Genomic DNA, 13,172 nt, shown 5'->3' with positions numbered 1-13,172 from the left:
GTTCGCAGCAGCTCCTAGGAGCGACAGCTCACCTGCTGTCCCGGTTTTTGCAGATCCGGAACCTTGCTCTGCGGAGCGGCTGCAGGGAGCGGCAGCAGCCTGGTCGCAGCTGTCACCCACGGGTGACCGGACGACGTCCGCGCGGGCGGCAGAGGCCGAGCCTGGGACTACACTTCCCAGTGTGCCAGGCGGGCGGGGCGCGGCGGGGAGGGCGCAGGCTCCTTCCCAGCAAGCGAAGGCGGAAACAAAAGAGCCCGGCGCCGCCGCCCGCACACTCGCGCACCGCGCCCGGGCGCACACGGAGCAGCCCTGCGAGGCGGCAGCCCGGGACACGCGGACCCGCCGCAGCCCCCGCCGCCTGCCCCATGGCGCTGAAGCGGATCCAGAAAGTGAGTGGCTGCCAGAACCAATCTGGGTGTCCCCGAGAGGTCCCCGGGAACCCAGGGCGTACGGCGTGGGAGGGGCGCGGGCACTGGGGAGGCCGGGGTGCTGATCGGCCCGCACAGGTGAGCCGTGCATCTGCAGGGTCCGGGTGCTTGGAACCCCGGGGCGACCCGATCGGGTCGTTCCCTTTCCAGGCTGAGCCTAGAGCCCCGGGTGTGGGTGCCCGTGGGGTGGCCAGATTGTCCCGGGGTGTGTGCATCCCCGCTGGGCCGGGGCTTGCTCTGCAACGGGCGGCCTGCGTCCCCTATCACGCTGTGCGTCCTCACAGTGTCCCAGGAGCCCTCTTTGCTGTGTTCGCACCCCGGGCTCCCCGGGAAGACAGGGAAGGTGTGGTGGGCCTACGGCCTTTATTCTCAAAGCGTGGGGCTGGGTCTTTCTGGGCTCTGCAGTCGGCTGGTGCTCAGAGGGAGGAAAGGGCTGGGAACGCGAGATTGGGGCCGAGGAGCCAGCAGAAAGCTCTTGCCCCTGCTATTTTGGTGGTTCTGCACGCAGCTGCCACTTCAGGTCACATAGCTGTACTGAGAACATAGTTGCTGATACACAGCAAGATGAGCTCCTGGCTGTGATTCATGGTTAGGCAAGCCAAGCAGGTTGTTGGTTTTGTTTTGTATTTTTTTTTTAAACACCCTCACGATAAACTTAGATGTGGAGTTGAAGACACAACACTAAAGACCACAAATTAAATTGTTTGGATGCTTTGATGTGTAAACAGAGAATGAGGAAGACAATCGAAGGGTCAGTCAGTCCACACATAGGATGTGTTCCAACCCTCTCTTTGTATTCTTTACCGCACCCATTTCTCTTGTTGGCCTGTCCCCTGACTCAAGTATCTTTTAACATTTTACAGCGGTAGTCCTTGCTGCTGGGAACGTGGTGTTTGGGAGCGCTTTAGAAGCAAATGCGTCAACAGTGGATAATGTGTTTGGTAATTGATTTCACAAGAAATGGTTGGCTCCCCAAACGTTTTATCAACCTTTCCAGCTACACTTGACTGCAAATGTTCTGAGTTAGAGTGGTAGGAAACAGGCATCTTTCGGTACAGAGGACAGCAACTTTTACCCGCAGCCAAATTTTGGGTTATTTTTTGGTATAAACCTTAGCTGTGTAGATTGTCGCTGTTCTTTGTGCCACTGAAGGTCAACAAGGTATAAAATGTTAAGATCAGCGTTTATTAAATAATGACGTTTTCTCGTTTGAAGATAACACGGTGGCACTTTATTTTTAACTGTATAAACAAGCTTAATTTTGAAGCTGCAATCGTCATTACCGTGCTGCCTTCTGAAAGCCGATCTACTGAAAGCCGATCTACTGTCGGTTCCCATTTGGAAGTTTTCAAACTTTGCTTCCTTTTATGATGGTGAAGCATTTCCATGTGGCTTTGCACTCCCCTTCTCTCTCTCTCTCCCTCTCTCTCTCTCTCTCTCTCTCTCTCTCTCTCTCTCTCTCTCTCAGTAGCTCTTAGATACCATAGGAGTTATTTATAGTATATATCCATCCAGAGAAATAAGACATTATTTTATGTGTAGGCTTTATGCATCGTGTTGCTCATGCTAAGCCTATGTATTTGACTTATGTTAATATGGCAAATGTCCATATCTTCTTTCTTTCTTTCTTTCTTTCTTTCTTTCTTTCTTTCTTTCTTTCTTTCTTTCTTTCTTTCTTTCTTTCTCTCTCTCTCTCTCTTTCTTTCTCTCTTCCTTCCTTCCTTTCATCCTTCCTTTCTTTTGTTTAGTAGATACTGTGTGTTAAATAGTTTTCTAGTATGAAGATAACCTTAAATACCGCTGATGGCAAATCTGTGACAAACTGGTATTTTGGAGAAGACATTGGAGGTCACATGATTCTATATTCCTGTCATTGACTGCCACAAATCACATCAGTCATATGGGCCACCCACCCCTCACCCCCAGCTGATTCTCCTGTTTTCTTCCTTCCTCGCCTGTAATCTTGCTTAGAACCAAGTCCAGATTGAACAGGCTGCACCGGGGGCTGCTACAGCGCCCTCTGACATCCTGTGTTCAGATTCTCATTTGAATCGCGTTCAAATGTTGAGTTTAATGCTCGCCTTTGACCTTAAAAAAAAAAAAAAAAAAAAAAAAAGATTTAGTTTTAGTGTGTGTATCTGTGAGTATGTGCCACATGTGTGAGGGTGGCCACAGAGGCTAGAAGAAGGAAGAGAGGGCATCAGGTATCCTGATGCCAGAACCATTGGCAGTTGTGATGTGAGCTGTCTAATGTGAGTGCTGGGAATTGAACTTGGGTCCTCTGGAGGAGTAATAAATGTTCTTCACTGCTGAGCCATCTCTCAAGCCCCTAGCCTTCTTTTTTTAAAAAAAAAAAAATTTTTTTTTTTTTTTTTTTTGAGAATCTTTTAAAGCAATCAGAAAACTTCAGGCTATTGGGCAGAGCTATTTCTTCGCCTAAAGTATCAGGCCTCAAAGCTCATAGAACCCTAGGTTTGCAATGGTGTAGCCAAGAGTGCAGGCGAAGAGACAGTCCCTAGGGCAGAGTCACTGCAGAGCCCAGGGCTGCCAGTGGAAAGATGCTGAACCTCCAGGTTGAGGTGGGGTTAACATGGAAAGGTCAAAGGCCCTGATGTTCTCCTCTGTTCTCTTTATCCAAAGAGGGAACCTGAGGCTGGAGTTGGGACGAGTTTCTTGAGAAGTGATTTGGCACATTTAGGAATAATGGTCACAGCTTCTCGTTTCCCCACCTATGAAAAGAACAAAGATGATGTTGGATTAAAACCATGTCTTTCTACAAAGCGTGTGGACATAGGCGCTTCCAATAGATCCCCGTGCTAGAGTAGACTAAAGGATTTAATGCTCTAATTTAGACACCCTGTGCCAGTTCTGCATTTCAGCTCATAAATTTACACACCCGTGGCCTATTTTTAGACACAGAGAAAGCTGTTATTACAGCCGCCTAAATCATGGAAGGGATAAAGTTTGAGCGAAATCGGAGGGGAGAAGCCTGCGGTGGATTCGACAAAAGAGAGCAGCTTTCAGCTGTGTGGCTATTGTTAGTTGTTTTCTAGGTGTTTCTTTGGTGAACACTATTTTTCAGTCCTCAGTACACTTTTCTTTGAAAAAAAAAATCACCTTTTTTAAACGATAAATGTTACAATACAATACTGAGCACTTTGAGACCCAAGGGAGAAAGAACCCTAATACAGATGCCATCTCTGTCTCCCTTTGTGTTATTTTTCAGAAGGTATTTTAGGTAATAATTAGCTATACACTATGTGCTAGACCTCGGCCTTTTTTTTTCTTTTTTTTTTTTTTCCTTTTGGTCCATCTTCTGAAGAGTGAGACAAAAGGCTTTTCTTTTATAAATATCATGATGCAGATGATTATCCTTCCCTGTATAGTGTTCTGTCCCAAAACGAAACATTTGGGCCTGGGAGCGTGGCTCAGTGCTAAGACACACACCTACTGCTTTCAAGACTTCTAGTTCAGCTGCTTGGGCCACAAGAATAAATAAGTTGCCTTTGTATCCAAAAATCGAACATTTGGCTTTTTAATAATTAACCTAAATTGTGTCCACAGAGATAAATTAAAATGCAGTTTTTGTAACTGTTTTGAGCTGCCCTGATTTTGATTCGTATGATTCTGAATCACAGCGTATGTGCTGCTCTAGGAAACACCGTATCTTAAGCAGCCAGGCCCTCTGTGCCTGTGCCATCAAGGTCAAGAGAGGATCCAGGTTTTGTTCCCGGCTCCATGACTGACTTCAGTTTTCTTACCTATCTATACATGTCCCAAAGGATGACAACCACCGCCATGTGCGGAGGTCGCTCTGCCTAACACCATGCCAAAAGCTTACCTTTCGTGAGTTGTTTGATCCTTCATGAGGCTGTAGAGCTAGAAACAATCTTATTTCCACTCTGCAGAAGATGAAACAAAGGCAGGAGATGTTAACTGGAGTTCACAGGATCACATATCCGGCATAGGGAAATGGCTAGGTCCAAATGGGACAGTCTGCCCAGAGATGTCATAAAGCACAGACCTTTTCCTCCATCATATGGACTGTTTGTTTTTGTTTGTTTGTTTTTAACTGAAAGACTTGAAGTCACTTGGCAAAGTGTTCACCCAGCATGCACACATCCCTAGCATGGTGGCTCACTCCCAGTGTTCTGGAGACAAGGTTGGGAAGGATCAGTTCAAGGTCGTCCTCAGTTTCATACTGAGCTGGAGGCCAGCCTGGACTAGAAGAGACCCTATCTCCAAGACAAACACATAAGAAAGATTTAAGTCAGATGAATTTATGGAGACGAATGCTCAGCGAGATGATGTTCAACCCTGTAATTAGAACTCTGCATGTTTAATTGCCACCACAGCTCAGCTCTGAGTGACGCTCAGTCACCCTGCTCCTCAGAGATGACCCTCGTCACTAAACACTGAAGAATAACAGCTTCATTCATCACCCCATGCCCCTGGAAACGTTGACTCCTTCCAGAGGGATTTAGAAAAACAACTGCTTGGAGTACTTTAGATAGTCTGATGATAGTCTTATTGTGGAATTTTCATTTGCCATAATTGTGAATTGGTCTGATCGTTTAAGTGCCTGTTGTGGCTTTGAGTACTAACTCACATTAGACGATCAAATGAAAGATTACAGAAGGAGAGAGAAAGCCCCAAAGAAAACGCACAGAGCCCAGCATCTTTATTGTTTGTAGATGATCAGTTTGCCTCAAGAGGAGAAGAAGCAGTATTCTTTCTGGAGGAAGAATCCATGGTGGGAATTTTCCTGTCCTTAAGCCCCTGTAATTAAACTCTGTCTTTTGCCACTGTCTGTACTTTTTTTTTTTTTTTTTAATGATAACAAAGGTAGCTTAAATGTTCTGAAACTCCTTCTCTGAGGAGATATAAGTAGCATAGACTTAGATGAGACTATTGACATCTGTTCTCGGGAGCAAGACCTATAAAGACCAAGGGATGGATGTAGATTGCCTCCAGGAAGCGAGGAGCATCCCTTCCCCTTCCAGCTCCCTGAAATACACAGAAAGCATTGGGGCCTGTATTTTCATTCAGTGTTGCTAATCAAAAGTGATACAGGGAAGTTCACGGTGGCTTAGCAATATGTTGATCCCCACCTCACCCCCTTTTAAATATCAGAAGAAATGATATTTTATTGAAAACAGGTATTAAGTAACTTGACCTGGGGCTGGAGAGATGGCTCAGTGGTTAAGAGCACTGACTGCTCTTCCAAAGGTCCTGAGTTCAATTCCCAGCAACCACATGGTGGCTCACAACCACCCATGATCANATCTGATGCCTTCTTCTGGTACATCTGAAGACAGCTACAGTATACTTACATATAATAAATAAATAAATAAATAAATAAATCTTTAAAAAAAAAGTAACTTGACCCTTCTTTTGCCCATCAAAGTCCTGGAGTGGCATCATTGGGTTGCACTGTAGGCCTGAATTTGTAATTTGGGGGCCACCTACTGGAAAACATATGTTGACGAATTTGGACTTTCTTGGTCCATGTGACCCCCGAGAAGCTGAGATCATGTGCATTTAGTTTGCTTCTGGTTCAGCTTCACACAGCTAGCACAAGGGCCTTCCACATGCAGTTCTCTTTGGGGTGGAGAGGAAGCACTGTACGGTTTGGAAGTTCAGGATCTTGCTGTCTTGCCTCTTCCTGGGTATTTTTGTGAATCACTCTTTCTGGTCTGTGTATGTTGCTTATCTTAAGGGATACCATATTGCTTAATGGGAAGGCTCTCAGACTTAAAGAAGCCTCTTCAAAGGAGTGGACAGGGTCACATTCACATCCATCCTTCCACTTTAAACTTGTTCAGATACCTGTTCCTCTGTGTGTGTGTGTGTGTGTATGTGTGTGTGTGTGTGTGTATGTGTTTGCATGTGTGAATGTGCATACTTAGGTTGGCTACTTTCCATTGGTGCCATTAGAGTTTGGGAATCTAAAGCTGGGTGGTACAGTAGAGAACTGTGTATAAGTGATTACCAAGTCATGATGTAAAGCCTGTTTCTTAACATTTACAGCTGAATGTTTTGAAAAATCACTAACGAATATGACCAAACGAGGCAACTCTCCAAGGAAGCTCTGCCCTTATGTATACTATCTCTCCCTTACCACTCTGTTAAAATCGTATACTATCTCTCCCTTACCACTCTGTTAAAATCGTTACTTAAATTCCAACTCTTTCTTCATAAAACAGGGCCCGCCTGTCACCCACACATAAGATAAAATGTTCTGGGCTTAGACACATTTCCAGTTGATACAAAGTATCAACACTCAGACATTCATTGTTTTCTGCCTCAAGTGGCAACAAAGTATACAGTCAGTGATGTCTCACCATAGTGTGCAAGAGTAGCACCTTGATTATTTTAGTTACTGTTACTTTGAGACAGAGTCTGCATGTCGGCTTCAAACCCATGTTCTTTCTGCCTTAGCCTCTTGAGTGTTGGGATCCATTGGTGTGCAATACCGTGCCCAGTTTAAGATGGATTTTTTTTTTTCAAACATAAACAATTATTAAGGGCCTACTCTTTGCCAGTTATTAAGAAGGGAACTCTGGGGCTGGAGAGATGGCTCAGCGGTTAAGAATACTTGACTGCTCTTCCAGAGGTTCTGAGGTCAATTCCTAGCAACCAACAAGGCATGGGATCTGATGCCCTCTTGTGGTGTGTCTGAAGACAGCTACAGTGTACTCATATACATACAAAATAAATAAAAAATAATTTAAAAAAAAAAAAAAGAAGAAGAAAAAGAAGAAGGGAACTCTGGGGGCTGGATAGAGAGATGGCTAAAAGTGTGTTCGTTCTTATTCCAGAGAATGGAGTTTGGTTCCCAGCATTCACATCCTGTATGGAGGTTTGCAATTGCCTGCAACTCCAGCCCTTAGGGATCTCATGCCCTCTTCTGGTCCCTGCAGGAAGCCACACACATGTGCTGCATATACGCAGAGAGATAAAAATACCATTAAGACTTTAAAAAAGAATAGAGCTACCGGTAGTGATGGCACACGGTGGTAGGATTTGCTGAAGGAGGCAGAGACAGGAGGATCACAAGTTCGAGGCCAGCCTGGGTTATACATGGGCTGGAGAGATGGCTCAGCAGGTAAGAGCACTGACTGTTCTTCCACCAAAGGTCCTGAGTTCAAATCCCAGCAACCACATGGTGGCTCACAACCATCCATAATAAGATCTGATGCCCTCTCTGATGTGTCTGAAGACAGCAACAGTATACTTATTTATAATAAATAAAATCTTTATAAAAAAAAGAATATTTTTTATTTATTTGTATGTATAAGAGCTGTGAAAAGTAATGTTTAATAACAAGTTTGTGTTTATTTTAAAACTAGGTTTTCTCTCTTATTTGAATTTTTTCCCTGAAACATCATCTCTCTTGGTTAAAATGAACTAAATGGTAAGTTTTGATAAGGTAGCAATCAATGGGCAGTATTGGAGCTGGGGAGATGGCTCAGTGGTTAAGGCACTGGATGCTCTTCCGGAGGTCACTGCTTCGATTCCCATACCCACACAATACCTCACAACTGGCTATGCCTCTAGTTCCAGGGAGCCTGACACCTCTTCTAGCCTCTGTGGGCTCCAGACATGTTGCCATTCAGTCAAGCAAAACGCCCAAAATCATAAAATAATAAAATTAAACTCATTTTTAAAAAATCAACCATTTAAAACAAGCAAGTAAGATTAAGTGGGGAGAGGCATTATGTAGCATATTCCTTATGACTAGAGTCTGCCATGCATTTAGTGAAGTGTGTAGTCATGTCCCGTCTTGTTTTTCTTGGTTCTGAGAGTGTCTTTGAGCACAAATACTTTTCAAAGCTTATGAAGCAGTGTTTTGTGAGCTCCAAAGCACACGTGCGCTTGTGTGTGTGTGTCTGTCTGTGTGTGTGAGAGAGAGAGGGAGAGAGACAGACAGACAGACAGAGAGACAGAGAGAATCCCTTTCATTCGCTTACTCTTGTGTGTTATTTCTCTTGAGCACATAGCCTCGCTTCAGCACATGGGTATCATGAAGAGCAGAGCACACCAGTTGTCATGGTCCTGGAGTGAGTGGATCCAGGTGAGAAGAGAGCTGGACTGGAGGACAGACAGTCTGAACCTTGGTCCTAGGCTTCCTATTTGACCTTGGCCAGGAAAGCCCCATCTAGAAACCTGATGAGTGAATTTGAGCATCTCAGTGGTCCCTTCTGTGCATATGTGTGCTGTGTCCATTATACATATGTGTGTTTGTGCGTGTGTATGCATAATAGCAACCTCTAATTCTCTTCCCTACTATGATTCGTGATCAAACCCACATGCTATGTAAAGGACCTTACCACTGAGCAGTATCCAGAGCCTCTCTTTTTATAATTTCAAGAAAACTTAAATGCCATTTGCATTTTATTCTGTTCGGCAGATATCTGAACTTGCCATAAAGGTTAAAAAAAAATTGAGCTCTGTGCGCTCCAGCCACGTGAGATAAATTCTGATGTCTTTGAGATATAAGAAAATTTCAATGTTGGCATCATAATGTGTAATAGACTGTTAGTGAGTCCTCTGATTAGAGATCAATTATTTGTGATGCAAATAATTTCTTTTATGGCAGGCTGGTACTGTAATGCGCTTTTCTAAATTTTTTTTTTTTTTTTTTTTGACTTCTATCTCTTTGACACATGTGTTGGCCCTTTAAGGGTAGTTTTTTTGTTGTTGTTGTTGTTTTGGTTTTTTTTTTCCAGGTAATTAGAGAGCGCTGCCTTATGTAGCTGTGTCATCCATAAGAGTTTTAGGGATGCATCTATAGAATACCTTCTTCCCAGCACTTGGGAGGCAGAGGCAGGTGGATTTCTGAGTTCNAGGCCAGCCTGGTCTACAGAGTGAGTTCCAGGACAGCCAGGGCTACACAGAGAAACCCTGTCTCAAAAAAANAAAAAACAAACAAACACAAAGACACTAGACTTGACTAATTTGGAGCAGATGATCACTCCTTTGGGAAGCAACTATGGGGAAGGACGTGGGACCTTGGTGAATGGAGGACCCAGAAGGGCAATGCAGAGCCTGCCTGGTGAAGCCATGAAATGTCTTCTAATCTAGGGTTGATTGAGGAGGATGTAGTGTCGTTCTCTATGCGCAGTGCTATTCTGATGAATGTCCTGGACAAAGGCAGGCAAGGGATTAGGGACTCTCAGAGAGACCTGCTAATTAAATGCTGTTTAGGGTAAGACCTGAAGATAAAAAGTAAAGTTGGTAAAAGAAATTAATTGAATTAATTGGGAAGGGGAGGGGAGAGGAGGGGAGGGGGGAGGGAGAGAGAGAATTAATATGAATATGAATGTGTGTGTAAGTTGAGAGGGGAGGTGATTAAGAAAATTCCTAACAGGAAGCCATGTTGAACAATACAGTACAGGCAAGATAGTATTTTAGAAAATTGAAAATCATCTTGAGTAGGGCAAATAGGTCAGTCTTTCTGTCTTTCTATCCATCTGTCCTTCCTTTCTCCCCCTTCTCCTCCTCCTCCTCCCCCTCCTCCCCCTCCTCCTCCTCCTCCTTCTCCTCCCCCCCTTTCTCCCTAGTCTCACTTTTTGCCTTCAAGTTACTGTGTAGCCCAGGCCAGCTTCGAACCCGTGATTCTCGGCATTCCAAGTTCTGAGAACCACCAGCGGTGTACGCCGCCATCCCAGCTGTAAACTTAACTTTGCAGTGGATGGAAACTTGCAGAGGCCTGACACACTTGGTGTCCTTGGACATGTTGGCATCAGCAGTGTGTTAGGTGGGAAAATCCAAAGGGCTGATCACATTGAAGGGGTTTTACCTGGGTCCGTGGCAGGAGGACATGGAGGTGAGAAGGTGAGGACACTGAAGGACTCTCTGGAGATTCTCTGACCCAACCCTTCCTGCCCTTTGCTTGGCTCTTCAAGTTAAGTCTTCAAGGTTGTCTGGCTCTGAGTCTCTTCCGGCTCCTCCCCCTGCCATCCAGAGGGCACCTGGATGCTTTAGTGGGATCTGTCCAGCTCCTGAGCCTGATAGGTCTCTGCTCTGACTACAACAGATACCTTTACCCTTGGGTAAATGACACATTGGGTAGAAAATACTCCCTATCCTTACCTCCAGATTTTATTCTAAATTGGACTCTGGTCCTGATGCACACCCGTGGGACAAAGGCACCTGGGTCATTGCTTTCTTTACCTGCCTCCTGCCCCTGTGGGTTTTGTCTGTATTATCTCTTTGGAGAGCTGCCTTGGGCTGCATCAATGGCTTAGTGGGGGAAGTGCCTGCTATACATAAGAGTAGGAACCAGAGTGTGTGTAAAAGCATCTGAGTGCCCATGTAATCCAGTGCTGGGGAGGGGGGCAGGCGGGTTCACTGGGCACACTGGCCAGCTTGTCTAAATTGCTTTGCAAGTTTTGCAAGTTCTAGGCCTATGAGAGATGCTGTTCTCAGAATGAGAACATCCATGTGAACATACACATACAACATAGACACACACACACACACACACACACACACACACACACACACACCCCAAGCAGGGCCTCTGAGATGACTTAGTGGATAAAGCACTTGCAGTACAAGTCTGATGACCTGGGTTTGATGGATGGAAAACAGCCAGAATTGTAGCACACATCTGTACTCCTAATGCTCCTATGGCGAGATCGGAGAATTGGCAGAACCACCTACAAGCTCCCAGGTTTTCCAACCTGGTATAAGCAGAAACGACAGAAGAGACTTGCCTCTGTGAGGAAGAGAATCAGCCCTAAGAGTTGGCCTCTGACGCCCCTGTGTGCATAGTGGTAATACTCAGACGTATGCTCACACATGGAAATGTTCACCCTTGGAAGAAGAGAGCAGCTCCCAAGAGTTGTCTCTTACATCATTGTGTGCATAACGGTATGATGCTCACACATGTACATACAACACACATACACAAAAATGGTTAATGAAAACTGAGAAGGCAAACGACCTGAGGAGGTTAACCTATGGCTTGCACATGGAGCTGAGTCCCAAACATACTTAGACCTTCAGACACCCCACTAAAAGCAACCTTTGACAGACACCCCAGTGTGAGAAGCAGCCAGGACCAGCTTGTTGAAGTGAGCTTGGCTCCTATACGGTAACTAACTGAACATCAGCATTTTGAAATCTTCCTAGGAAGAAACCATGTGGTGTAAAATCAAGATATCCTTCCACTCAAATGCACAGAGAGGACCTGTGTCAGGAGACACTTGGTTCTGACATCTCTCTGTTGAAAGGGCTCTAGTCTTCCAGGTGAGGACATCAGTGCATGGACTATAAGCTCATAAAATGTTTATTTACAGACAAACCAAATGTAGCTCCTATGTCCCCTTGAGAGGCAACACCAAATTAGGGGGCGGTGAGATGCAGACTAGTAAGGGTCATTGACTCATTTGGGGTTTTGAGGTAGAAGTGTTTTACCCTATCAATTAATTTCCGGTGAAACCAGCGGGTGGTTGAAATAATGCTCTCCTGTGCTTGGCCCTGGATAATATAAATTTGCAACCATAAATCAGTCCCTGTGCCTGGCCGAGTGCTGTCTGCCAGCTGCAAGCAGCCATCACAGGGTATATATTGTCTCCCATGCAGGTTCAGACCGTCTGTCTGTTACAGCTAGACAACCACAACAGCATTTTTCAGTGTGCCCAGCATCAGTTCTGCACAAATATTTACTGCACAGCATCATATTGAGCCTTAGGGGAAATAAGGCCACTCTGGCTTGCCCTTCCCCTCTGCTGATGCTGATGTTGGAGCCAAGAGATGGACACAGGCTCCTTCTCTCCAGTCCCCTCTTTCCTTCCCTGTATTTGTTTGCTTTCTTTGAATTAGGCGGGCCTCATCCACTTTTAGACGTTAAGTCCCTAGAGGCAGGGGCTGTGTCCTGGTTGGTTTGGAAGAGAACACTTAGCATATTGTGGGGGTGTGTTATAAACACGCCATCTGTGCCCATTTAAATTCAGTTGAGGCCTCCCAATGCTTCTCTTTGTATCTTGCTGATTATAGAAGTCTGCCCTGGAATAGACATGCTTAGCCTTAGAAGGCTCTAGAAACCCCTTAAGTACACATTTTTTTTTTCCAGCCTTGCAAGGTTTTTTTTTTTTTTTTTTTTTTTTTTTTTTTTTGTTGTTGGTTGGTTGGTTGATTAGTTGGTTGGGTTTTTTTGGTTTGTTTTGGTTTGTTTTTTGCTGCTGTATGGGCATTGGCTTGTAACCTATTAATAGCTTGTACTCTGAAATTTAGATACCCCCTACTACATGTCCATCCCAAGAACTTAGAAAATTGCTTCTTTGGCAGTGACCCCTTTCCTCTCCGGAGTGTTTTCATCTGTGTGGATGGTATTTAGTCATTGCTTGATCTATATTCGGATATAGAGGCTTCTTTTAAGCGTTGCCTCAGATGTGAGGAAACCTATCTCATCAACAGTCCATTCCAGTTTTGGAGTTCTGAAATGAAACTGAATTGCCTGTCTACAAGGCATGCGCCTTTTCACCCAGGGGGCTTGCTTCCACGTGTAACTGACGGCATTATTTAACAGCCGTACCTCACATGATGTGAACTCCATACAGCCTTGTTTTTAATATCATGTTATTCACCAAGGAAAGCCTCATTTTAAAAGTTACAGAGTTGAGCTGCAGAGATGGTAGAGTTTTGAAGAGCACTTGCTGTTCTTTCAGAGGGTGCAAGTTGGGTTCTCTCTCTCTCTCTCTCTCTCTCTCTCTCTCTCTCTCTCTCTCTCTT

General features: G+C 44.9%; 1 protein-coding gene across 3 annotated transcripts in view; it reads left to right on the top strand.

Moving 5' to 3' along the window:
• The first annotated feature begins 233 nt into the window (after positions 1 to 233).
• Positions 234 to 13,172, top strand: part of Ube2d1 (ubiquitin conjugating enzyme E2 D1) — a 31,970-nt gene continuing 19,031 nt past the window's right edge. Inside the window, exon 1 of one of the 3 annotated variants that reach the window (XM_021205094.1) lies at positions 234 to 389. In XM_021205094.1, coding sequence (XP_021060753.1) covers positions 366 to 389 — 24 coding nt within the window. In that variant the 5' untranslated portion in view covers positions 234 to 365. Of the gene's footprint in view, positions 390 to 8,439; positions 8,506 to 13,172 lie in introns of those variants that run through there. The other 2 variants (XM_029542675.1, XM_029542676.1) reach the window with 2 other exon arrangements.

Source organism: Mus pahari, chromosome 9, assembly GCF_900095145.1.
Source record: "Mus pahari chromosome 9, PAHARI_EIJ_v1.1, whole genome shotgun sequence".
Lineage (NCBI taxonomy): Eukaryota > Metazoa > Chordata > Mammalia > Rodentia > Muridae > Mus > Mus pahari.
This window is presented reverse-complemented; position numbering and strand designations above follow the sequence as displayed.